The 26,233-nt window shown below is 41.7% G+C and overlaps 1 protein-coding gene across 1 annotated transcript in view; it reads right to left on the bottom strand.

The window, feature by feature from the left end:
* Positions 1–26,233, bottom strand: part of csmd2 (CUB and Sushi multiple domains 2) — a gene marked incomplete at its 5' end in the record, with an annotated part of 113,610 nt that overhangs the window by 31,183 nt on the left and 56,194 nt on the right. The window contains 12 exons of the mRNA XM_008291065.1: positions 951–1,139; positions 8,263–8,376; positions 9,072–9,152; positions 9,243–9,388; positions 11,467–11,644; positions 15,178–15,366; positions 18,457–18,666; positions 18,914–19,030; positions 20,773–20,842; positions 23,348–23,466; positions 23,661–23,765; positions 24,642–24,738. Coding sequence (XP_008289287.1) covers positions 951–1,139; positions 8,263–8,376; positions 9,072–9,152; positions 9,243–9,388; positions 11,467–11,644; positions 15,178–15,366; positions 18,457–18,666; positions 18,914–19,030; positions 20,773–20,842; positions 23,348–23,466; positions 23,661–23,765; positions 24,642–24,738 — 1,615 coding nt within the window. The remainder of the gene's footprint in view (positions 1–950; positions 1,140–8,262; positions 8,377–9,071; positions 9,153–9,242; positions 9,389–11,466; positions 11,645–15,177; positions 15,367–18,456; positions 18,667–18,913; positions 19,031–20,772; positions 20,843–23,347; positions 23,467–23,660; positions 23,766–24,641; positions 24,739–26,233) is intronic.

Raw genomic sequence — 26,233 nt, 5'->3', positions numbered from 1 at the left:
AAACAGACACAAAATGACCACAAACAGACACAAAATGACCACAAAGAGACGCAAAATGACCACAAACAGGTGCAAAGCGACCACAGAGACACTCTTTTATGGTATGAATTTCGCTGTCGACTGCTGTTGCAAATCCAATTGCCTAAATTGGGACAATAAAGACTTTCTAATCTGATCTAATCCAATCAAACTGATGCTTTTATGTCAAACCAAACTAGCTTACATCTTCTTGCACTGAATTCATTGACAACTCTGTTGGCAACATTTCTACCAAATGCACCGATAACTGTGACACCCCATTCACTGATACAGTGTTACATTTTTGAAATTTTCAAAGATCTTTTTTTTTTTAATCTAAAATTTTGATATGAATTGTGCTACTAAAAAGGGGGAAAACAAGCTCAGTTCTTGATTGTGGGGTTAAAAAAAAAAAAAAAGAAAAGATTTTCGTCCATAATTGGCTTGGCAGCTCCAAGGTTAGCAAATGTCTGTTCCCCTCCACTCGGCAGAAGATAAAAAGCACTAATCAGCATCACGAGTGTATACGACCACCATTTTCTCAGAGCAGCCTGGCAGAGTTGCTGACTGTGCCTCTAATCACATGCAAATGTACAAGGCAGATGTAGATGTTCTGTCACCATGAAAGGGAGCCTGTGTGTGTGATTTTCTGTTAGTAGAGGCAAAGAGCTTCACTAAGGACAGTGAATTTAGCTGTCTGGCTCATTTCAGTCTTTAACTTGTGGTGGGTATTTGTGAAATGGAGTTTTTGGCCAGCAGCATGTAGAAGGAGGTGACCGTGGAATAATACAGCGAGTGGCACCGAAACCAGCTTTTTTTTTTTTTTTCTCTCCCTACAGATACAAACAGTAATAATGGTTTAAAAGAATCAAACTGATAATGATAACTCTGCTCAGCTAAATAGCAGGTTCGCTTTCTTAGCAGATGCTTACCGTCAAAGATTTCAAGCTCATCAAACTGACGGCTGGTCTGGAAGTGTTCGATAGTGAAGGTGATGTTGTAGCCGGGTTCTACTTTGACTACCCAGGAGCAGGACTCAAAATGGGGGAAACCGCTGCCTGGAGACTGGCTCATGATGACACCTGTAGATGCCGTCAGTATCTCATTCATGGGACAAGTCACTGTTGAGAGAAAGAGACGGACGACAGCGAGAGAAGAAAAACAATTATTTTAAAGCACAGAAATACAAAATATTCATGCATTGTTTCATAACTGCAGATCACGTACGCTGGTTGTTAATTGTTTTTAATGAAATTAGTTTACCTGAAAGCACAAATCGGATTAGTTAGATCCACATTGTTGCTGGAGGGGATCTCAATGTGACTAAAAGCACAGCTAACCTAATTGTCATTCTGGTCCTGATGCTGTCACGGGAAAACAAAGCTGTCCACGCCACGTCAGTCCAAGAAATGTCGTGCGCATTATATAATATCACGACTTGTCATGAGCATGTTTCCCTCCTTTTTGCCCATTGTCAGCGCGTGACAGACGTGATGCGAACTTGGCGACTAACGTCTGCCTTGAAGCCCTGTTGCTGTGGCACGTCTGAGCAGACCACATCCCTCCGCTCATCTCGTTCCCCTGTCATTGGGATTCTTGCGGGACATGTCCGTGATATCCTTTGACATTTTCGAGTGGTTTCAGCCTGTATTATCAGACGATACACTGGACTCCTGTCTGTTGTGTTTTTGCTGCAATGCTGTGAAGCCAACGTCTTAATCTGCCTGAGCTGTCTGCATACACAGCAGAGCCACCCGAAACAAGCTACAACATGAAAGGATGCAACATGCTGTAACGACAACACAATGTAACCGCGACAGCTTTTTTTTTTGTTTCGCCTGCCTGAGTGCTGAAGACGTTGTGAAACTTTTCACAGCATAGAAAATATACATTTGCTTTTCCTTGTGATTGCTTTTGTAGCGAAACGATTTCTGTAAATGATCTCTTAGGAAATTAAATGTTTTCTACTGTATATTACGGCTTCGGAAGCTTTCTACAGAACATTAGTGCTATTATATTGCAAAGAATCTGAAGGGCGTATTTTTGACAAACATAACAGTACTTAACTTTGTTAACACGAGAGCCAGTTCTGCTGGAACACAACCAAACAGCTTGTTCAGATCTTTTGTGATTAACAAAATGCTTTACTTACTATATTGGAAGGAATCAAGTAAAAGGGCTTAAATGTGATTGAAAAACATTTTGAAGTGCGGGTGCTCTTCACTTGCTACGACAACCTTTTGTGTGTATTTGGTTGTCAAACAAGTGTGGCAGAACATTTAGCTCGAGGTGTAAATACCCCTGCTGTGTGCCGCCATTTAAATAGCCGAGTCCGTTCTGCCTGAAGGTAAGACAGCATTTGGCACTTGCACGTCCGCCATTACAGTGGAGAATTATTGAATGCTCTAAATCAGCCAGCGCCTCCTTTCTGGGGCAATGTATGCGAGCATACACTTGTTTTGTGTACGAGGATGAGCTCATGTGTTTGTATCGTTGCACAATTGTGTATGCTTTGGCTCGTTCATCCTCCCCTCTGTGTGTTCATAGGGGAAGAGATTATTAAATCCGTGAGAGAGGAAAAATAAATAAATATGGCAGACAGCCTGGGTTAAACAGCATCTGCAAATAATTATTCGCATTTGTTTTACCATGCTTGGCATGTCAACTAGGTGGGCTTTATTGCCTCAGGAAAGCTCAGATAATGCCAGGTAAACTGTCACTCACAGTAAAGCATGTAAAAATGACTTGAAAATGTTTTTGCCTAATACTTTTCCCACAACTTTTCACCATGTGTAGCATTAGTTAGAAATAAGTGTTGCCACAAGCGAGGCGAAACATGTGAATGTATGCAAATGTTGTTTACCACAAGGTAGAAAACAGCAGTTTCATCTGAATAAGACAGTGGGTGCATAATTACAGAAGTACCTAACTCGTAACGTACTTACTGCATTCAGATTAAGTCATCATAACGTTGAAATTAAAAACCTACAAAGTAATTCTGGCTTCTAATTTGGAAGTGACAGTAATCTACTCTGGTCCTAAATTCTAAAAAGACATTCATCAAGTCTGTAAAATCATTTACAACCTCCAGCACCGCAGTGGATGTGAGTCAAAAGGTTTCAATCCATCAGTAGCAGTGAAACTGATTGCACCTGCAAGTAGAATATAAAATCTAAGAGTGAAGTTCATTAAACAATCAATTCTCTGAGGATGTGATGTGTGTTGTCAGTGACCTTTCAGAAAGCTCCAACGTGTCTTCAAAACTGCCTTCGGCTTGTCTTGGAGCTGATGGAAAGAGATGTGCAGGGCCTCTTATCTATAGGCCGCTACTTATTAAACTAATCCACTTTGAAATGAAGCATCACTCCGGCTGTAAACAAAAAGGGTACGAGGGGACAAATCTGACAGCTGGAGAGAGGCAGCCTCGACACGCAAGGTGAGATCAACGCCGATAGGGCTCAAAATGAAATCTCGTTTTAATGAGACAAGAAATGGAATAAACCGGCAGGAGGAATGGCAATCTGCGATACATCCCTTCCGTTTGTGCATAAATTGTTCATGGTATGCAACAGCTTCCCCATGAAATATGCAGTGGGAGGCTTTTGTGCAGACGAGTGCAGATGCACACGCGTCTGCACGCATACACACATGCCAGTGTGCAAATATAGACGTACGCACGCGCATAAATCCGCAACATATCAAGCCCGTAGTGCTGCAGTGCTTTTGAGATGCCTTTTACTCATGTTGGTATTTAATTAGCATAAGCTGAGGAGCGATAACGAGCTGATTGAAGGGGATGGGCCACAACATAAGCATTAGCGTAGATCAGGACCTAACAACTCTTAGAAGACAGGGATGACAATGAAGATGTGAAAAAAAGGGGGCAGCAGTAATCCATTCAGCGAGACAAAAAGAAGAGGGGCAGGGGCAGAAAAAAAAAAAGGCATAATCTAAAAAGAGAGACAGATATAGAGGCGAGGGAGGCAGAGAGGCAACTGGGACGAGGTAAAGCTACTGTAACTAGCTGGGAAACTAATGTGATGGGTGATTATGCAGGTTTTAACCAGAAATCTGTCTGGGGGATAAACACAGGGATTTTGGATCATCAGAGCTCATTGTGTTTTCATTAATGAATTCAAGCAACACTTTGTACTGATGCTGCAGCTTTGTGTGTGTGTGTGTGTGTGAGAGTGTGTGTGATGCTCAAACTCCCTGTGGTCTCAGCAGACAGCAAATGTAGTTAAGGGCTGTGGGCCCAATACAACCCAGTATAATCAAGCAGAAGGCAAATCAAATACTGAACAAACCAACTGGTTGCTCTGATGGCAGGAAATAGAGGAGAGGCTGAAACCGATAGCATGACCGGCAACAATCTGTCTGTGTTTACATGCGGATGGTTGTTTCTCTACCTGTGCATCAGTAAGACAGAAACAGAGAAAGACGGATCTGTGTGTTGATAGACATCTGTGTGGTAAAGTGTGTGAGCCTCAGACAATGACAAAAAAAAAAAGTGAGAATGGGGGGGGAACAAAGGGTACATGTGTTATGTAAGAACAGAAGTCTGATGCTATTGAGTCAGGGGAGAGAAGTGGCGAGCGAGGGAGGAGGGGAATGCAGAGAATGAGAGAGAGGATACTGGCGCTGAGGGGCGAGCAACACTGCAGAACCGGCTTTGGTTCCAGTGCTGCTCTTTGGAAGACTATCACGGAATGACAACATCCCACTGCTGTGTGACCCAGACACAAGCTAGACCGGTGTGTATACAGTACGAGAGGGAGTGTGCGGTGTGTGTTTGTGTATGGAGGGGGTTGGGGGGGGCCGCTGGATGTGCAGGGGAGGGTTGGTGCTTGTCAGAGCTAGAAGTGGTGATTTGATAGGTGCAGCTGCAGCCGGCATGTCCCCTGCATTTCAATGAGCTGTGCACTTCGTCTCTTCGCTGCCCTCCAACTAAGTCTCTCCCTGTCTCGCTCTCTCGCCTCGCTTTTAAAACTCCACTCTCACTCACTTGCTACCCTTCTGCTCATTTAGCAGTTTCTCCTCCATCTTTTTTCCAGCCCGATATTGGCTTTTTTTTTTTTCTCTCCTTCAAGAATCCTGCTTATTCAGAGTTATCTCAAACTGCTCTCCTTCTATCAGTTTATCTTTGACCCTTCTCTCTCTCTCTCCCCCCCATCCAATCTTCTTCTCTTCCTAGGATCAGTTTGTTCTTTTAACTTTTCACTGTGCTTTCAACTCCCTCTTCTTCCCTTCTTCTCTCGTGGCGTTTGTAATCTCTGGCCTCTCCATCACCCTGGTCTGTGTCAATGCAGGCAAAGAGCCAGGAGGGAAGGAGGAAGAGGCAGGAAGGAGACGTACGCTTGAACAGTTTGTCAACAGTGTATCACTCAGCATAAGGGGAACAAACTATTGGGGTTACCAAAGACCAAAGGGGCAATTTTACAGCTGTAAAAAATGCAAAAAAAACCACTCAGCTATTATAGAATTTCACCAAGTTCAGCAAAGTTAGTGGTGTTGGGAAGAAAAAAAAAAAAAGAGGAAATCCAAGCATGGCAGAATAAAATACAAACAGATGAGCACAAGTACATCTACAGTTGTCCTCAATTGTATTCATAGCCTCCCATTAAAGGAGAAAAAACAGGAAATAAGGTGAAACTGAAAAAAGTAATAATAAATAAAAATTCAATGAAAATCATGACATTGCTTTTGAATTGTGGTTCAACAGAAATATAAAAAACAAACAAACAAAAAAACAAGTAAACAAGCATGATGGGACCCGCAAACTAATATTTAGTTGAACAACCCTTTGAGCCAATCACTGCAATTAAGTGTTTTCTGTAACTCTTAATCAGACTTCTGCACCTGTTGACAGGTGTTTAGATCTCACTGCTCATCAGCAAAGTGCTCTAATGTGTCAGGGACGTTTTTTTTTTTTAATTATTCTTTCTAACCACAATTCAAAAGCAATGTCTTATTTCACGAAATTATAATTTAGCAAATTTTCATTTATTACTCCATTTTTTTCCCAGTTTCTAGTTATTTGAGTGACTACTGTGAGTTTTGCCTTTTCTTTAACGCAAGGGTATGAATACATTTGAGGACGACTGCATCCATTTCAAACAGGCAACAAATAAACTAATAAACTAAAATTCAACATTTACATTGAAACCTCACTCCCCTGAGTCGAAGCCCTACATCTAACCCACTGTGTCACCACATCCTACTCTTACCACAGACTTGCTCTTGATACGATCTTAGCTCATCTGGGTGAAAGGACCTGTAATTGGCTAAAGTCTTCCATCTCTCTGACTTTCTAAACCCTGTACGCAGAGCCATAAATACAGCCTACCCAGCTTTAGTTACAATATGCTTTAATGTGCACATGTGCAGGTGCAAATGTCTGTGGCTAGGGTATAAGGTGAGCAAACAAGAGGCAGTAAAAAAATACAACCACATTGATTTCCTTCACATTTTTGACTCTTTCCGTCTCCTCCTCTCGCGAGGTGAGTTAGCTACTTTGTTCCGTGTCTTCATTCCCGGCCTATACATAGCTCCTCTTCCCCCTTTCATTGCCCTCTTTCTCTCTCCTAATTCTTTTTTTATCTCTCTCCTTTTTCACCTCATGCTGGGAGCATTTGCATATTTTTCCAATTTAGCACTCCAAATTAGCTGCATTTATCAAACTTCGCCTCCCCTCCCTCGTCCACCAACACTAAGAGACACGCAAAACACTTTTTTTTAAAAAAACAAAGCAAGAAAATGAAAGATATACACTTTTATGATATTGCAAGGTAAAAAAAAAAGAAGAAAGAAAGAAAGAGAAAGACCCTTGTATGCACCCAGTCTTTTGCCCAGAGGAAAAGTGTTGCACACAACAGTATGCCGTGTGTGGGGAGCGCTGCACTCGTGGAATCCTCTGGGACGACGCTATCACAGCATGAAGAGAGTGCCCCAGCAGCCACCCTCTGCCTCATGGGAGCCCAGTATCAGCCACAGAGATGGAAAGTGGTACCAAACTGATATGTGGTGTTGCTCAATGACTACGGGCAGAAAAAAGTACCCACGGGAGCCAGAAATAAGGCAGAACTTCAACGGGTGTATAAGTCTATGGTTTGAGCACAGTGATAAAGGCTATCTATAACCCTGCTGAAAATAAACTCACAGGTCCCCCTCTTGGCAGACAAAGGCAGAGTTCACCTGTGCGGCATTATATCTGTGAAACATTTTTTTTCAAATCCTCTTCAATTGCGTTGATGCATCTCAAGAGACGCTGAGCAAACAATGTGCGGTGTGCTGTAATGTGCACTCTAGAAAAGAAGAGGCTATTGTATTTACAAAGCTATTGTGCATATAAACAGTTCTTTACATCGTTCACATTTTACAGCTTCCCCGCTGTGTCTGTATTGGTGCACTTTAAAGCAGTTCGAGGACACATAGGTGGGACATCTTTAAAACTTCTAAACCTATGTGTTTTTTGAAAGCTATAAATTAACTAGTTATTTAACTTTTTGGCCAATTTTGACAGCATTTGTCAAGACAAGGATAAAACCAGTCCAAGTAGCTTGAGATCCACCAAATGCAAAGACACTGTTTCTCTGAATGTCAACATGATGCTGAAAGTATCATAACTGTTCCTACCATACAAGTTCTTTTCTGTTAATGTCAGAGGAACATATATGAAAGGAAGAGTTATGAAGTTTAATTCTAACCTTTATAAGCTGCATTTAAACTGAATGGCAACGGAGCTAAAATTGCTGACCATTTCTAAAAGCCACTTAAATGAACGACGGCATACAAACTCATCTTTTCAATGATGTACACTTGATTACTGTTTGTCGTCAAGCTGTCATTTTTTGAATGTCACATATAAAGAGACGGTTGTTCGGCAGTCAGTCATCATATTTCATCAGTACATGAACTATACAATACGACCTAATGCAGCACCAAAAGTAGGCCAGAGCCACAAGCATTCACTTGACATACAGCGATTCATCACTGAGGATTTACCCTGATCAACAAATCAACAGGCGATATAGATTTGGAAAACTCTTGTATAGTATTTGTATAATCCACTGGCTTTCTGGGAGGCAGTAAGAAAAGAAGATGCTGGACAAAGATGTAATATATGCAGCTAAACCGGAAAGAGTTCACAAAAGCGATCTTCAAATCAGATTCAGATACAAGTACCATTAATGTTAGGACACACAGACATGGAGTACCATTGTTTAGCTGTATGCACTCACTTACCATCGCATGAGGGTGGAGGTCCTTCAAATTCCAAGTGTGTACCTAACCGACAGGTCAGGATGCTGTTTCCGCTTAACTGGTAGCCTGGCAGACATCGGTATCGCACTATGTCACCTGAACACAGAGATGGACGAGGGAGAGCTCCAGTCAGTGACAGATCAGAGATGGTGACAGCAATTATTATGACTGATACAAGCCTTTTTTTTTTCTTCTTTAGAATACCAATCAGTGCTCCTTTGCAAGACACTAATATGACACAAAAGCAAGTAATTACAGTCCTTTGTGTGACTCGGTGAAAGAAAAAGTTAACAGTGGGAAAAAAAAGTACCATAATAAATCCCCACTGGGGATCCTAGAGATTAAACACTATGTCTGTGTCGCTACCTTTGTGTCTGTGAATAATAACAAGTCAAGGAGGTATGCAAATAAAAAGATTAGGAGAATTAATCTTCATTGTCTTCGACAGGGAATGAGAGCACCTGCCCCAAATTCCACAGGCTTTCGGATTATTTTGTCATAATCATTAATTTATACTAGTGCCTCAAAACCGCTTGGGCGATGTTTGTAGTGAGTCTGCATTCGGTTCCACTGACTTGTGGCATGTGCAGCCAGTGAACCTGGAGCAGTGTAAACTGTCAAAGCCAGAAGGTAAACTGACAGTGGGATTAACTTTTCAAAATGCTGCTCTTCCACAAGTCATGATGGGGCCAACATCTAACAAAAAAAAATAAAAAATAGCAGCAGTACCCAGAGAGCAGTGATGGTGTTCCTACATGCACGTGTCTTTTTGTGACAGCATTAACACCTACCGATTTTAAATTCCTTGCTTGCCATGAGGATCTCTGCATTAGGGATGATGGGAGGAGGGAGGCAGTACTGCAGTCTGTAAGCTTCATTTAGAGCAACATAAAAGAAGTCAAACACAGATTCAATGTGAAATACTTGGCAGAACTAAAGATCAAGTAAGATAATTTATGTACCTTGATAACTGATACGGAACAGTCCACCCTTTTCTGTGTTACTACGGAACCGTATCAGCACCTGATTGGATGTGCTACTTGGCGGGTCGTTGGGCTCTCCATCAGTGAAAACACCCAGTTTCCTTGCTGTCTCCTGTGGACCATCCCTAAAGGAGGGGAAATGTCACAGGTCAATTGCAACTCCATAAACAACAATACACTGGGGACAGCAGGCTCTGCTCAAGAGCTCATTTGTTCTCTAGCCATGAAGCACCTTGAGGTTCTGTGACGCAAACCAAAGTACGCCACATGCCACATTATTGTCAAGCAGCTTCCAGCAGCAGACTATAATCAAGCTGCTCTCACTTCATCAAACCCAAAGCAATTACTCTGGCCTGCTCTAGGTGATTATGTTAAAATAAGGTAGAAATTACAGATAAGCGTGGAATGACAGGTCTGGATTGCACTATTCCTGCTAACAGCCATCCAATGGGAGTGTCCCTGGAAGCTGTGGCCCAGCCTTGGCAGTCCCCCGGTGTGGGCATGGCTGATTAAGCTAGCTCCCAGATTCCTGCCACAACCATTCAGCTTAAAAACCATCTGTCTTTGGCTGTCAGACTGGGCATGGGAGATTACAAGCAGCTCTGGAAACGGCTGGCTAGGGACTGCTGCCTGACAGCACTCTAGCCAAGCTGCCATTACGGGGCCCATTTCCTTGGCTCAGTAGTTCAGTGGATAGATACACAGCGGTGGTAACTGGAAACTGGGGAACATGATAGCCCCCATCTTGGCTTTGCAAGAACTTGTTGGGAGAGATCAACACAAGGGGGGCCATTTACAGAGGAGAAACAATACGATAGAAAGCGGACATTTTGGCTCGCTTTCGCCATATTGACCGACACTGTTCATAGCTGAAACATTTTCACACAGGATTTCTATAAGCAATCCAAACCATAAAGCACAGAAGTCACCCCACACCATGTGGACTTTTCATGTGGTCCGTAAGTTGCCAGATTGGCTGGCAGTCAGATCTCCGGTCTCACTGAGAGCTGGGACCTTTGGATGCTGTCTCAGGGAGAGGGGATCAACTGGGACTGGCAACCATCATGCATGCAAAATCCTGTCTTTGGTGGTACATATGGCAGGTCCAACCATGCATTATGGAGGTGATGAAAGGGAGCTTTACCCCTCGATACTCAGTCAGGCATCAAGGCGTACACCAGCCGCATAAACGCTATGACACAAATATTACCACACACACACAAAGCCCATACACTTTTTCCACCAGCCATAAACGCTACAGTCTGACTCTCTCGTTCTTCTCTCACACATATTCACAGAGGAGGAGGGTGGCAGTCTATATGCAACCTTCTTCCCTGATTACTCTTCCATGAAAGATTGCATTCATTTCACGTTAGTGTTAGGTAATTAAGATATATGATGTACGACTAATGACAATTTACTTTTCATTTCCTACAATTAAGATTGCATATAAAAGGACTAAACCCATAAAGTATTTGTGATTATCACAGGTTCCCGCTGTTGCTTCACTTTACGATTCCTGTTTAGAAAAAAATCTGCAAAAATGTCCTTACATGTTTGTACTCCTAAAAAAATCTATATCTCACAGTATTACAATCCTTTGCATTGATATAATGAATACACACGGATAATTTTGAAAAACATGCATGTGAGTTTGAGGAAAATTAGTGTAAAAGAAAAACAAAACAGAGTGAGGGGTGGAAGAAACAACGATGACATAAGAAAAGGAGACTGCAGTAACGCAGGCGTTAGTCTGAAGTTTTTCTTGCCAATGTAATGAATGACAATAATGAGAGATACATGTGGTCGGAGGATATACCGGACTTGTTAGTTAGAAAATAAGCTGCAGCATCACAGAAAGAAAAAAAAAAGGGCTGTAAATGAAAAGAGAGGAGAAGCAGGAAAGTGAAGAACAGATAAATCAGTTTTGTCAAGCAGAGGCGGATGGGGAAAAACCAGGAGGTGTAACAGTTTGAGAAGTAGGAGGTGGTGACAAGTAGCTGAAAGAAGAGGCAATGTGGAGGTGATAATAATGTGAAAATACAACTGCAAATAAATGAATAAACATGGAAAAAAATTGAATTAGACATAAATCCAACATTGTTTCCAAAACTGTTTCAAATGTAATATCAAGATTATCTGACTTTTTAGGAAACAGCATTCTGGAAAAGTCATTTCTACACATCTGGAGTCATTTTCTTACCAGACAGTGATGAAATCATGCGGCCCGTGAACCTGAAGCAGGGTGAAGTTGATTTTGATGCCAAAGCCGGGAGCCACGGTAATCAGCCAGGAGCAGTCAGCTGAGCTCGGGTACTCCTCTGGGTAACCCGGGGAGAAGATGGTCCCATTGTCTGATGTGATGTTCCCACCACAAGGCACTGAGAGATGGAGGAGGAGGGGAGAAAGAGAGGTAGGGTATATATATCAGTGGGCCGGGAATAAAACAGGACAGATGAATAGTTCGGCTGCAATCAGTGGGAAAAGGAGATTTTTCATCCCCCTCTTCTTTCTGCTTCCCTTCTCGGTGTCTCTTTCCCCCGCTCCTTCACTCTTCGTCTATTGCCCAGGCGCTTGTCTAAGCTAAAGATTAGCCAGTAAAGCCTGTTAGTAAGTGGGGACTTGGATGGAGTGTTTTGCTAAGATAAGGCCTCAACCCTTTCCCAATGGGGCTAAAGAGAGCAAGTGTGGAGATGAGGCGTGGGGTTAGTGTGGACTGGGCTTTTGAGGTGTGTGTGTGTATATGTACAGCATGTGTATAAGGAGTGGATATGCATGACTGTGTAAACTCTGAGTGACAGTAAAGGTTACGACAGCATGTCCATGTCAGAGCTGGACCATATTAGAAGCCCTTGAGTCCACACATGCCTGCTACAATCACACAAACAGCAAAACACACATTCAACCACATCCCTGCACCTAGTCTCCAAACAACATGCGTCGAAATTAAAACTATAGTTCAAATATTCCTCGGGAACTCGAGAGGCTCTAACTAACTTAATGATTTCAGAAGCTTAACATATCCGCTGGTGCCCCTAGAGAAACCCCATATTCACTGCAGGGATGCAGAGGAAAAAATCAGGAAAGAGTTGTAATCACAGCAGTGCAGGCATCTCAAGCAACCCACACAGAGTATTCAGCTTAACGGCACACCCTTGGATACCTGTGGGTATAAGATCATTCCCAAAGCAGAGATTGCATGTGTTAGCCCTCTGTTTCTCTCATGGGTTATGTGTGTGCTCATGTTGTACAGCTTTAGCCCTGTGGTTGAGTGGCCCCTCTGCTGCCGCTGCTGCTGCTGCCTCACCTGTTAAATGAGCTATCGATCAGACCCATTGATTAAACCCTGGACACTCTATGGAGTTGCACCTCTGGCTGACGCATCGACTGGCAAGCTACTTAAGTCTTATGTGTAAAAGAGTATGTGTTTGGTTCAAGGGTTGGGAAGAAACAGAAAATGTCTGTTTGTTTTTTGAAAACTGAGTGAGGTATCTAACTACGAGGTGTGTCAGAAAAGTTCGAGGACAGGTGTCACAAAAGATATATTTCAAATCTAAACTACAAACTTCAAGTTATCTCCTTCAAAGTAATCTCCTTGGAGTCTAACACACTTTCCCAGCCTTCTCTGCTATGCCGCCATGCACTCCTGGAAGGATTCTTCTGGGATCCTCTGCAGCTCCATCGTCACAGCCATCTCAATGGCGTCCATGTCTTCAAAACAGGTCCCCTTGATGACCCCCTTGAGCTTGGGGAAGAGGGAACAAAATCCCACGCAGCCAGTTGGGGTGAGTAGGGAGTTTGCTCCAGCACGGCGATGTTCTTCTCAGCCAGGAACTGTCAGATGCTCAGGGCATTGTGAGCAGGTGCATTGTCACGGTGAAGCAGCCACGACTTGTCCTGCCACAACTCTCGCTTCTTCTCAAGCAAACGCCGCAGGATCTTTTTGAAGACGTGCTGGTTGATGGTCTGAAGGGGAAAACTCCTAGTTTGTAGTTTGGGATTGAAGTCTATCTTTTGTGACACCAGTCCTGAAACTTTTCTGACACACCTCGCATGAGAAGCACCCTCAAGTCTGACCAATCATGGGAGCTCCATGACCACCACACCTGTAAAGAGACAGACCAATCATCTGATGGGTATAGGGTGACCCGTACTCCCATCACTACTGACTGTGGCTCCACACCAGGCACTTCCCAAGCAAGCAGAGCAGTGAGATACCTCACTCAGAACTTAGGCTACCCTTGTAACCGAATGTTCTATTCCAAGTCTCACTTGGTACCTTGAGAAGGTTTTAATAGAGAGACAGCTAGTGAAGTTTGAGAGAGAACATGAAGCACTCTTGGGATTCTTAAAACTTGATAATAATATTTTAAAAAAGAAAAAAAAAGACCATCAGCAAAAATGACACCTCTGGGTAATAGATAAATGTAAAAACCTGACCTTTGTATTTTGACATTATTTCTAATTAAGATGCACCAAATATCTTGTAAACAAAGCTGTGCCTAAATATTGGTCTCAAAAGTCCAAAATCACTCCAGCTGCATAAAACTGTGTGTAAACGCTGGAATATGCTCGATTTTTCTCTGGGTGCAGAAGGCAGATGGTAATTTAAGTCCTCATTTTAACCCACTTTGCAGTCTTTTTCACAGAGAAATTGGAATTTATTTGCCAGCGATCCACTTGCATATAGTGCTTTCACAGAAAACATGCTTTTGTGCAGTTAAATAAAAATATAGCAAATGAAAACGGGATGATGAGGCAGGAGGGAGGAGGAGATACAACAACAAAGGTAAAGTCCAGAGAGACGACACATTGTGATAGCGATGCCAGGACAAGTAGTTTAGGGCAGACAAGGTAACAAAAATCAATGTACTTGTGTCTACCGTCCCCCTCAGAGGAAATCTATGCAAATATTGGAGTGACAGACACACTGAGGAGCAGGTTGTACAGCTCTTGGGTTGAGTATAGTTGTGCTGGCACATGATGATTGCTGTGTATTAGAGGAGGTGCTCTACCAAGACCGATACATTCACTTGGTTGACAAAAGTAGCAATGTAAGACATTTGCAGTAAGTTTAAATCTAATGTTGTAATAAGTCAGGTGGGCATTGGTTTAATTGGACTCAGGTACATTTAGCCAATTAAGATATATCCGACCTCTTTATCATTACTTCCTCACAACAGGTCATCACAGTTACACCACTTCAACTAACAATCAGGAGCATCAACGGCCTTCTCCTTTTTTTTTTTTTGCAGATGTCAAATACATATGACTGCACACAAACACATGACAACTGAATGCACACACGCATGTTCGCATATATCTCTGCAAACAATGTTCTAGCTTTGTGAATATTGAAAGGAGGCCCATATACAAGAAAAACAGCTGCGAGAGAATAAACTCCATCCTCTGTTTCCTCTGCCTTTTCACGCCGCCGCTCTTTCTCTCACTCCCATTTATCTCCCCCGCTCACCCATTCAAAGTTCCAGTGTCATGGTCATCACCTCCCTCTGTAATTTTGCCTGCCTTATTGAATAATTGGCAGCCGGAGCGTGAGAATGTGGGTCAAGGACGAGGCAAAAGAAAGAGCATCCATTACTTTTCTATTCAATTTAGCCCCTCTTTTATTCATCACTTATTTGTCTCTACTCCTCTTTAGCGCAGTATTGATTTTCATTGAAGACTACTTTGCTTCATTAAAAGGGGATAATAATTCAGTTTAATTATATTATTCATAATAGATAATCATTATCTCCATGGCCACATATTGCACTAATGATGTCACAGCTCAATACGTTCTTAACAGGACGATATCATGTTATTAGTTTAGTTCTGCATTAATGCGGTACCTCGGTTGGCCTCTTGTTTGAAACTATTTTATGTGAAGATATATAGCTACTTTAAATTCACTTACCTTCGCAGCGAGGGAAAGGGTGATCCCAGTTGCGCGTGGTGCCGTGCTCACAGGTGAGGATGGAATGCCCCATCAGCTGATACCCGGGCAAGCACTCGAAAGAAATAGACTGACCCACATTGAAGCCAGCACCCACCACCACTCCGTAGCGGAAAGGCTCTGGATCTGGGCACTCTTGTAACTCGTATGCTGAGGGTGAAAGAAGAACATTCACATAATTAAATTACTGCTAATTCACTGATACTTTGATTTAGCAATGTTTTCAGCAGTCATCGAGCACTGTTCACACTGAAATTATAAAAAAAAGTCAAGGTGATGGTCTATAAAATCTCACAGTTGAGCCCTCATTGCCAACAACAGAACATATCCATGCCCCATTATACAGTTAATGTATAAAGTATTCATCCCCATTTGGAAGTTTTTCAATTTAATTGCTTTTCACTATTCAATTAAGGTCGATATAACTTGTTTTTTTTGTTTTTTTTTGACAAGACAAAGGGAAAACAAATTACGACAAAGCAATGTCAACTAATTTAAAAAAGGATAGGTCTCAATCCGGAAACTGCTAATTTTATTGCGTTCTTCTTTGCAAAACTGCTCGAGCTGTCATGTTACACAGGGGATTTTGAGCGAACGGAACTTTTCAGGTCGAGCCGCAAATTCTAAATTGGATTGAGGCCTGGGCTCTGACTCGACCACTCCAGAACATTCACCAGAACATTCACCTTGTCTTTAAACTATTTTTAGAACCATTTCTGTGCAGCTTTGGCCGTATGCTTTGGGTCATTGTCTTGCTGAAAAACAAATCTTCTCCCATGTCCGCACTCAGTTTGACATCAGTTTGTCCTCCATGGACTCCCGACATTTTGCCGCATTCATTTTACCCTCTAACTTTACAAGTCTTCCGGGGCGGAGAAGCGTCCCCGCATCGTGATGCTGCCACCACCGTGCCTTATGGTGGGATGGTGTGCTTGTAATGATGAGGAGTGTTTGGTGTCCACCAAACGTAGCATCTAGTCTGATATTAGTCTCATCAGACCAAATAACCTTCTGGATTGAGTCTCCCACATACATTCTTGTGAACTCCAGTCGAGTTTCCAGTCAAGATGCACAGTCTTGCTCGTCTTAGCCATGGAAACTTTTAAATACTTTAGAGCAGCGGTCCCCAACCACCGGGCCGCGGACCGGTACCGGGCCGTGGGTCATTTGGTACTGGGCCGCACAGATAGAATAAAAACGTTTTATTGGTTTATTTTTATTTCCAGCGGAGTCTGCTGGGTGTTTTATTTTGAAACTTGACTAGCTCGTCTTCCCGTCACTTCCGTTTGTGCTCGTTTCCCGGACTTGACTGTCAGTTTTTATGCCCGGCTGCTAAACGAAGCCGTCAGTCAAAAACAAACGTCTCAGGAGAGCTGCTTTGGAAAGTGGGAGAGACTTAATACTGAGACAGTATTTATTTATTATTATTTATTAAGCAATAAAAATTAATTTTATTCATTTATGAAACTTTTCAATAGAAAAAAAAACAATTATTATTTGTTATGTGCGTAATGACCGGTCCGTAGAAAAATTTCTTGCCTAAAATCGGTCCGTGGTGCAAAAAAGGTTGAAGACCGCTGCTTTAGAGGAGTCATAGGTGTCTTGGTCACCTCTATCACCAGTCAGGTGCTTTATACTGCAATTACTTGAGACACATTGATTGTACTCCGATGATGTCCAACACACTAACTATTGACTTTTAGCACTTACTGGCTACACCTGTGTTGAATTAGATGAGCCATTTTAACCACTTATTTTGCATTTTTTATTGCTCACTAATTGACATTACTTTGTAGAATTCTGTATTCCTCTGCTCCAAGGATCTCGATCTACGCATCAACTTCTTACAGTTGCTGTAATTATGCCATCAAAGTAGATGAGAAAGGTTATGTTCTCTAAAGGTCTATTGGTTTTTGACTGTTTGACGCTACAGTAGCAATCAATTCACACCACTATCACTGCAGATTTGCCGTATTATGCAAATTTTCTGCTTCCAGAAGAAGAACAGTCTTATAGTGGAGCATCCTCTATATTTATTTTCTACTTTTAAGTCCCCTTCATCGTTTGTCTGTTGTTCCTTGGGTTCAACCTCCCACTCACTCCTCCTACTCCTCCTTCTTAGACAGAAGTTTTCAGAGGAAACAAAAAAAAAAAAAAAAGAAAAAATGCCAGAGGCGGGTTTGACTTGTACCAGAGGAGTATGATGCAGTCATCAGAAGTGGAGTAGGAAAATAATTCGTACTTTCTTTCCTTTTGGATACAAAACCAGAGCAGGCACTGAGCCTTAAAGAGTCAGGATATAAATATAACTAAAGGAATTGATTTCTATGGATCACAGCTTCCCTTTGTAAGAGATAACTCATGCAAATACTGCAAAAGGGGGTTATTTGCAAATATAATGCTTAATTTATATGCTAATGTACACATAATTATGTAAATGCACAATGCTACCTTTCGATTTGCTGGCTCGTTTGTTGAATCGCAAAATACAAACTTCTTTGTGTGCCTGTTGCATTTGTAGACAAGGGCAATTTCTTCCTTGCAGCCATGCAGATATGCAGCGAAGCCTTTATTGGCACACGGAGAAGCAATCTTTTAAGTGATCAACAGTTTTATACGCAGAGATTTATAGGTCTGGAGAATTCACTGGCTCTGTGTGTTGATTAGTTGTAAGTCACTTCTTGGACTAATTTAGTAATTCTATGGCTTCGCATGAATAAACCTCAGACTGAAGCGACACTAATCGTACATGAGTGTACATGCAGAAATAAAAGTAAACACTCCTGGATATTAGGATTGATCCGTCCTCTTTTACAAGATACAATTAGTCACCGTGACTTCCATTCTTTTATGATTTGTGTCACCTCAGGCAAATAGCACTGATTATATGATCTAAGCTCTGATGCTTAGTTTCAGTGAATCTCCGCTGAACCACGTTTCGGTGACAGCTACGATGGTCTGAAGAAGCCATAAAGTGCCACCCACACTGAAGTAATTACGAGTTTGATCAACGTAGAAGAAAAGAAGAAAGTCATAATACTAATATTGGCTCAGCTCTGTAATTACGAAATTATGTCTTGGTGATTATGCTTATTATTCAAAGTATATATTAACCGCTTAAGTCTATTTTTCTCAAAGACACTCCACAGGCTGATCATGAGCCTCTACTTGTTTCTTCAGAATCTTTTGCAAGGACCTGTAATTATGCTTTTGTAAACATTACCATTGTTGGATTCTTACCCTGGTACTCGAACCTGAAACCCGGTTTGTTCTGCGAATGGTCACTATGGAAATACACTGTGGTCTCATGGGAGGTGGTGAGAAGGGAGGAGGGAACATCCTGGCCGCTGAATCGACCAATCACGGCGCTCGTATCGAGGGGCCCGTTGCGAATCTCAAGGAAATCGTGGTTGGCTTCAGTGGAGAAGTTGAGAAACTGTACGTGAGCTCCTGGGAAAAGAAGGAAAGACAGTTGTTTTTGAGAAAAGGGTGTACAGAACTTGAGACAAAAAAAAGACATTCTCTTCCCTGCGTACTACGACATTAGGGTTCTCAAATCGGAATGAGTTCAACCAGATGAATCTGCAACCACATATGTTGGCATTCCCTAATCCAGCCTTCCAAAATGTAAAATTAAAAATTCTTCTGTTTGGAAATACCGGTGTGACACGTTGTTAGAGCCTCTCCTGTTGCTTACCGTAACCAACTGGCAGGTAGATTCTCCAGGTGCAGTCACTGTTGCTAGGGTAGTTGCCAGGGAAACCAGGACTGAGAATCATGCCCTCCATCTCCTCTCGGATTCCACCACATTGAGCTGGCAGAGGCCAGACAAAGCATTTAATTAGCATCTGCAAACAGTGATTCTCCCACAATACAAAAAAATAAATAAATAAAAAATACAAATATGGTTCAAAACATTTCTTTGTCAATCGTGGGAGTCTTGAAAAACAACTAAAATACAGTGGGAAAAATAGGACAAGATAATGTAGTTATGTGTTATGTATGTTGCATTACAGCGCCAGCATCTCAGACCAAGACAAATAGGTGCTCCAGTCACGCCTCGGGTTGTATTTAAACCCAGAAAAGGTTTGTACAGCAGAACAAACAAAAAAAGTCCAGTCTCAAATGTAAATAAACTGATGGCCGTAACAAGTTGCTGTGACCTCAAGTAATCCAAACGCTCCTGGCTGCATTTTTGCTTGAACAGTACAATGTGGGAGGTCATTCTCACATGCACTAACACGCATGTACAGCCTGACCACAGCTTGGATTACGACACACAGAAAAGGGATTGTGACTTTGTTCTCCGACGGCATCATCACTCCGCTGCAACTTCACTTGGCACATAGTTGTTTGCTGCTATAACAACGCTCAAGTAGTGTTCAAGATTCCTTTTGAGCTCTCCTCTTCCTACTTATATCATTTATACATGATGTAAGATAGATGACAGCAGACTGCTACATACTCTATGGTTTGCTACTCTTCATCCTTCTCTTTTGATGTTAAGCCACTGATGGATAAATGTCTCTTTGACAAAAAATCCAGTACTGATACTCAAAAGAGCTTAAAAAAAGAGGTAAAATTAGACAAAAGGTATAGAAATACAGGTGATGGGATCCAAAAAGATGAAAAGAACAAGAGATCCTGACACCAAAATTTAAAAAAAAAGATGAAAGCGTACTGCAAGTAATGGTAAAAGAAATAGCTGACTCAATGGAAAAGAAAGACAGAGATGCTGCAAGGAAAAAAAGCAAACATAGCGAAGAAGATGAAGAAATAAATGGGACAACAGCCCATATAAGTCAGTGGAGGGAGGAACTACACATGGAACACTGTGGTGCTGTACCATTGTGTTTCAGAAAAGGAATAAGTGAGGGGTTAAATGTTATCCTGTAGTAGCAGAAAAAGCCTGAGGTAATCAGGAAACTGCTGATGCCTGTAAACACGATGAATCTTCCCCCGACTTCAACCAATCACGGTCTGAGATGGAACTAATTAGGCAGTTGTAGGTTGTTCCAATAAGTGCAACTCGTTTGTCAAGGCGTTCTCACAGGCAAGAACACTTGAAGAAAGGGAAAAAGGAACCTCATGCAGAAAATGCAGTTTCTTTAGAAGTAGAAATACTTTTCAATGCCTTTCCAAAGTGCGAAAGCTCTCAAACTCAAACAATAACACCCACTGATGGATATAAACTTAGATTTTTTTTTTTTGGTTCAATCGCCTATCGTATTGACTATCTGGTGGTTTTTGAATCAAGGTCGTCTCTTGCGTGTGTTTGAGGAGACAGCAATTGAAATGCAGATGTTTCTTTTTCATCCAGTTGTATGTTCTTATGCGCTAATTCGATTCTATTATTTAAAGGCTGACAATGTCGAAACCGTCAAACACAACAACCATTGATACGGGGGACCTTGCCACTGTCGTGCTCCATATAATGTTTGGAAGAGTCATTATGATGCAAAGAGTCCCCAAAGAAAAAAAGTAAGAAAAATATAGAAAGGAAACGGAAAGAGGGAAAGGGATGGAAGCAGATGAAGGGAAAGAAAGGCGCTTTACCTATGCAGAGAGGAGGTGGGTAATTCCATCGTCTGACAGTTCCAGGCATACAGGTGATGTGTGAGTTCCCCTGCGAGAAGTGCACACACACACACACAAACACACACACACACACAAAGACAAAAGTGCAACAAAGAGCAGGCAATAAATTAACTTGTTCGCCCCACTGTCACTCATGTATTGCTCCAATTATTTGAACCTGCTGCCTGTCTCCACATGACCTCATGTGGCGACTAAATGACTAAATCCATCTGAAGTGACAGAGAACAATAGAGAGGCAGCATCACAGGCATATTAAGATGATCATACAGAGAGAGAAACAGACAGGGAAAGATTACAGAAAAAAAAAAAAATTTGCATTCATTGTTGCACTGCCCAAATAAGCAGCATTTGTTCTGTCTGTCTGTGGCTGAGTTTCAAATCATTTGCCATTAATATATTTTTTTTTAAAAAAGATGATCAAAATAAAAAGAGAAAAAGTCTGATGTTAGAACATAACAGACTGACTCAGCTGACCTTTCTCGGCTGAGAATGTGCCCGTAGTCGTTGTCAGAGAAAGCCTGGCCTGCACTACAATTAGCCATAAGTTGACACCACATGCTGCTTTCAGTGTCAAGTCTTCAGAACAGAGAGTATACTCTTTCACATCTTGCTCATTAACGCTGTCACTGCAAGGGCTGATAATGCCTTCGGATATTTTCAGGCTTGAGGGATAATATTTTAATTTCCTCTTCATCCAGTCTACCTACACCTCTACCTGAATTTAGACCAGGCACACTGATTTAAATTGGTGATTAAAAAAGTGTATGGCTATAAAACTTTCTAGTGCATCAAGTCATTCGACCAGCGACGTGCTCCATCTTAACCTAGGCACCATGTATGTGGCTGGCATGATACACACTCCTACCAGTGGTGTGACTGATTATAGTGGAGATAACATGGCAAGATATGCAGCAATGTAGGGAGGCAGGGAAGAACGAGTTAGCTGGTTAACATGCATTTAACAATAATAATTTAACAATTCAACAATTACCCTAAGGTTCTATCTATCTATCTATCTATCTATCTATCTATCTATCTATCCATCTATCCATCTATCCATCTATCCATCTATCCATCTATCCATCTATCCATCCATCCATCCATCCATCCATCCATCCATCTATCTATCCATCTATCCATCTATCCATCTATCCATCTATCCATCCATCCATCCATCCTGGATGCATAAAAATTAGGAAATGCTTTCTGAGTTAACAAACTAAATAGGCCCTTTTCAGTCGCACGATTTTGCAGCAGGACTCAGGACATGCAGAACCTGCTCTACATCCTGTAGAACGTCTTCCAGAGCCTTGGCACGGATTTGTTAAACTTGAGAGGAGACATAGTGATCGGTTCAATTTGGAAACGACAACAAGCACCAATTTTTTTTCTGCCCTCGTCACGTAGCAGTCTTCTCCTCTCAAACATCTTGACTGTAAAATTTGCCATTATGCTAACACACCAAACCCTGCATTGTTCTATTCCCCGTGTGCTTATAGCTCTGGAGTTGCAGCCTGTAATTGGTATCTGTTGTTGTTTTGTTACAATTCAGAGTTAAAGTCGCAGTTGAAGCTGTCGAATTCGATGGAAAGAAAAAGACTGAAAGGGGAGATTAAGATGCTGTTCCTGTTAGCGGCACCTTCTGCCTCCCCCAAGTTCCTCCAGTGGATAACAACAAACTTTTGTTTATTCACATAAATACAACTCCTGCTGTAGGCCTTAAGTATCGCTGATGTTAAGTGAAGCTGATTGACACAACTGAGATCAGATCCCAAACCTTGCCATGATCTCAAAAAGATATCATCATAGCCATTGGCCTAATAAACACTGCAATGTAAAAACAAATAAATAAATAAATGCAAAGTTAAACCAGTATGAAATATGGGAGTGGCATTTCTATGTGAGAACATAGAGAGCGAGCTGGTTGGAACACACAGTCCCGATGGAGCCGAAATAGAATCCGTGTGAACTACTGTACCCAGTGTGCTCCACAGATGTCACCATCTGTCTCCTGAAGGACAGATGACTACAGGGAACACACTGGAGGCTGAGAGGCAGTCTCACTTTATAGCACACCAGCACCACAAAATATATATTATGGGCAGCAAGTATCTGATAAACTTAATGGAAAAGTTGCCATTCGTCAAACTATATGAACCACATAAACATTTTTTATTTTTTTTTGCAAACCTCTGAGCTCTGCATAGCCGTGACTTTGTGAGAGGAGACGTGATAAGCCCTAATTGGTACCTCTTAATGATAAGACCAGAGTAGTTTCCACATATATAATCAGAGCACACAGTTTACCAAGGTTGGAAAATTACAGATCATTTGTAAACAAACAGTGTGATTCTGTCCATTTAGTCAATACCAGCTTCTCTTCTGTACTGTAACATGTGATTGCAGCTTGAGCAGACAACTGAATACAAGTAAAGCTGCCAGGAGTGACACCGACCAAGAGTACAAAAGCATCATTGCAGTTTTTATGGTCATTCAGAAGTGAATTGTGTTCTACAGCATAGGGGGATGTTACCTGTAGAGTATATCCAGGCTCACAATGGAAAGACACCACGTTGTTCATCTGAAGACGCTCCCCCACCTTGATACCGTTCATGGGAACTACAGGCTCTGGGCAGTTGGTCAAAGACACCGCTAAGGGGATGAAGAATGGAGAGGAAAAAAAAGACAGCAGGGACAGAGGAAGAAAGAGGAGAATTGACGAATTACAGTACAAGTTTTGACTAGAAATTGCAGGGCAGTCATGAAACCCGCAGGAGATATCCAACCACTCAAATGTACTCCTGTATGATTTAAAGCAGGCGGCCTGAACTATTTATTTGACTTACTTTTGTATTCCAGCCTGAATCCAGCTGCGGACACGCTAATGTCGGAGAAAAAGTGGAGGTAGAGTTGGTTGGAGGTGCTGTTGAGGAGAGCCGGGACCGTCGTGCCTTGGGGAGAAAATTAATAGCGGAGTTTAGCAAAGCTATCTTCTCTATAGGCTGACCACGACTAACTGCCTGAGCCAGTGGCAAAGAGCAAAAAAAGAAGAAAGAAAAGGTGAACACATGAATGATTGTGTGTGGATGCATTTAGATATTTGGTGAAGCAGTTGCATAGCAGTGTGACCAATTGGTTTTTGCCAAGAATGCAGGCACAAAAAAAACAATTTATTCCAATATGTAAATATGCATTATGCTAATAACAAAAGAAAATACAAATCCTTGAAGAAAAAAAAAAAATCACACGTGAAAATCACACGTTTCACAGATATGACCTAATATTGGTGGCATTTCTCTTTCATCTCTTTACTTCGGGGCACATCTAACATTTACTTTTGGTCTTGTTCCAAGCACAAACAAAAGGAGAATTCCCTGTTGCTGTATCCTCACTATGATGGGAGTAACAAAGGCACTGTAAACAAACATTGACTTCAACTCCTCACAGAAAAAAGCTAACCTTTGTAGAAATGTAGCAAGATTTTGCCAGGGGAAGCTCAAACGGATTAGAATTGTGAAACTTTCCCATGACTGCACCCCTCCGGCCTTTATGTGTTCTGAATTTGATTTAGCAACGTTACAATATGAACTGTGCCAAATAAATCACCCTTTTTTTTTAGCACTGTATGCCTTGGTTAACAGATACAGTGTGTGTTTCAGGTCATAGTTTCTGCTCTGGGAAAACTAATTAGGCTATTATTTTGTCTTTTGGCAAGTACAGATGAGCGGTTTTAAAAAAATCTGTAATTTGCCCAAGGTTGCAAACATTAAACACGTGCGAGAAAATAAAAAAAAAAGCACACATACAAAACACGCATCCGGCAATACCTGAGAAGCTGCCAAGCATAGTGTCGGTGTTGTCGCCTCCGTCGAACACCTCCAGCGAGTCCCAGTTCTGCTCTGTGACAAAGCTGATTACCTGGATCTGAGACAGGGAAGAGACAGACAGAAAGAGGGGGTGGAAGAGGAACGCAATTAATGAAACGTGAAAAAGGAAACACCAGTACAGAAATGGAAGGGAAGATTGGGTTTTAGGCAGCAGATCAGTGACGGTCGGGTCGAGAATGTGCATGGGCGGGGAAATCAGAAATTAGGTGAAGAGTTGAAGATTAATGAGCTGGAGAAGACATAAGAAGGGATGTGAAGAAGGTACAGCGAAAGACATTTAGCTGGTGACTACTCTCATCTAAAGAGAGGCAGTTATGTAGGCGTCGACACACCGAAGTCCTTGCGAAAATGTCCAGGAAGAAAATTTCCAGTTAAAAGTGTGACAGAGGTATTTTGATGTAGACACCCACACCCCAAATATTTAACCCTCAACCCCCAAATCAGTAGGTATTGGGGCTCAGGGACACCAAAATGTATTCAAGTCTCCAGAACCAGATATTGTTCAGTGTTTGCACCAAATTCTGTAAAAAAAATAGAAAAGAAAAAAAGTGCCGTGCTCCTCTGCACAACTGACCGCAAGTAACAAGACAAAAACTTGAGGTTTCTCACGGGAACTGCAGGCTGTGTTTGCACAGAGAATAGACGATGCAAGAGAGATTGAGAGAAGCATATAGCGTACTTGAGCAATAAAACATATACAACAAAAAAGGAACAAGATGTCAGGAAGTTGTAGATCCATTCAACATGGTGATGTATCTGTCTGGAGTTGATATTTCACTGCGCTAAATAGATCTTCCTGTAACTGTCTAAAGCTGATGTGCAGAGCAGTGTGAAAAACTGCCTGGTCGAGGCTGTAAAAATGTAAATAGGCCTTATCTATGGCCCCCACTCATCCCCAATACTGGTAACAATGTGGGCTCCTGGAAAAATGATTGTACCTTGTTTCCAGTCTGTTCAATTTTTGTAAAACAATTTCTCTTTCATTTTTGTTTTTTCTCACAACATTTTTATTTCTCTTGTCTTCTATCCACGGTTGTGCTGTTCCATAAAGGTGCAGGTTTTTAAAATTTCAGTGAAAAACGAGCCCACAGTGAGTAAAAATAAGCAAAAAGCGCCCAAATAACTGCTTGGAGTTCAGATGAGCATTCTATAGAAACCCAGATAGTTGAGAGTATCTTGACAGGCTCATATACGATGTACTCACATTTTTACTTGAGCATAAAAGGAAGAAATAAAACACAACTAAGAGAGCACTAAATAACTTTTTTTAAGGCTCTCTTGGAAGACCGTATTCAAGTGATCGTAGATTTTAAAATATGAAAACTGCAGGACAGTGATGGAAATGGTTGATCATACGTTCAAAGAAAGACAAAGATGTTTTCTATAAAAACAACTAATAAGAAAAAAAAGACACCACATGCTATGGTAGCATTTTCAATTTATCACAAGGGTCGCCCCAAATGATGAATCTTGAAACAGATTTTTCCGTTCAACTCTTGCCAAACAGAGCGGTAGCTTCCACTCACACAGAA

Source organism: Stegastes partitus, unplaced genomic scaffold (genome assembly GCF_000690725.1).
Source record: "Stegastes partitus isolate 25-593 unplaced genomic scaffold, Stegastes_partitus-1.0.2 Scaffold712, whole genome shotgun sequence".
Classification (NCBI taxonomy): domain Eukaryota; kingdom Metazoa; phylum Chordata; class Actinopteri; family Pomacentridae; genus Stegastes; species Stegastes partitus.
The sequence above is the reverse complement of the archived record's forward strand: the minus strand, read 5'-3'. Positions and strand labels throughout refer to the sequence as shown.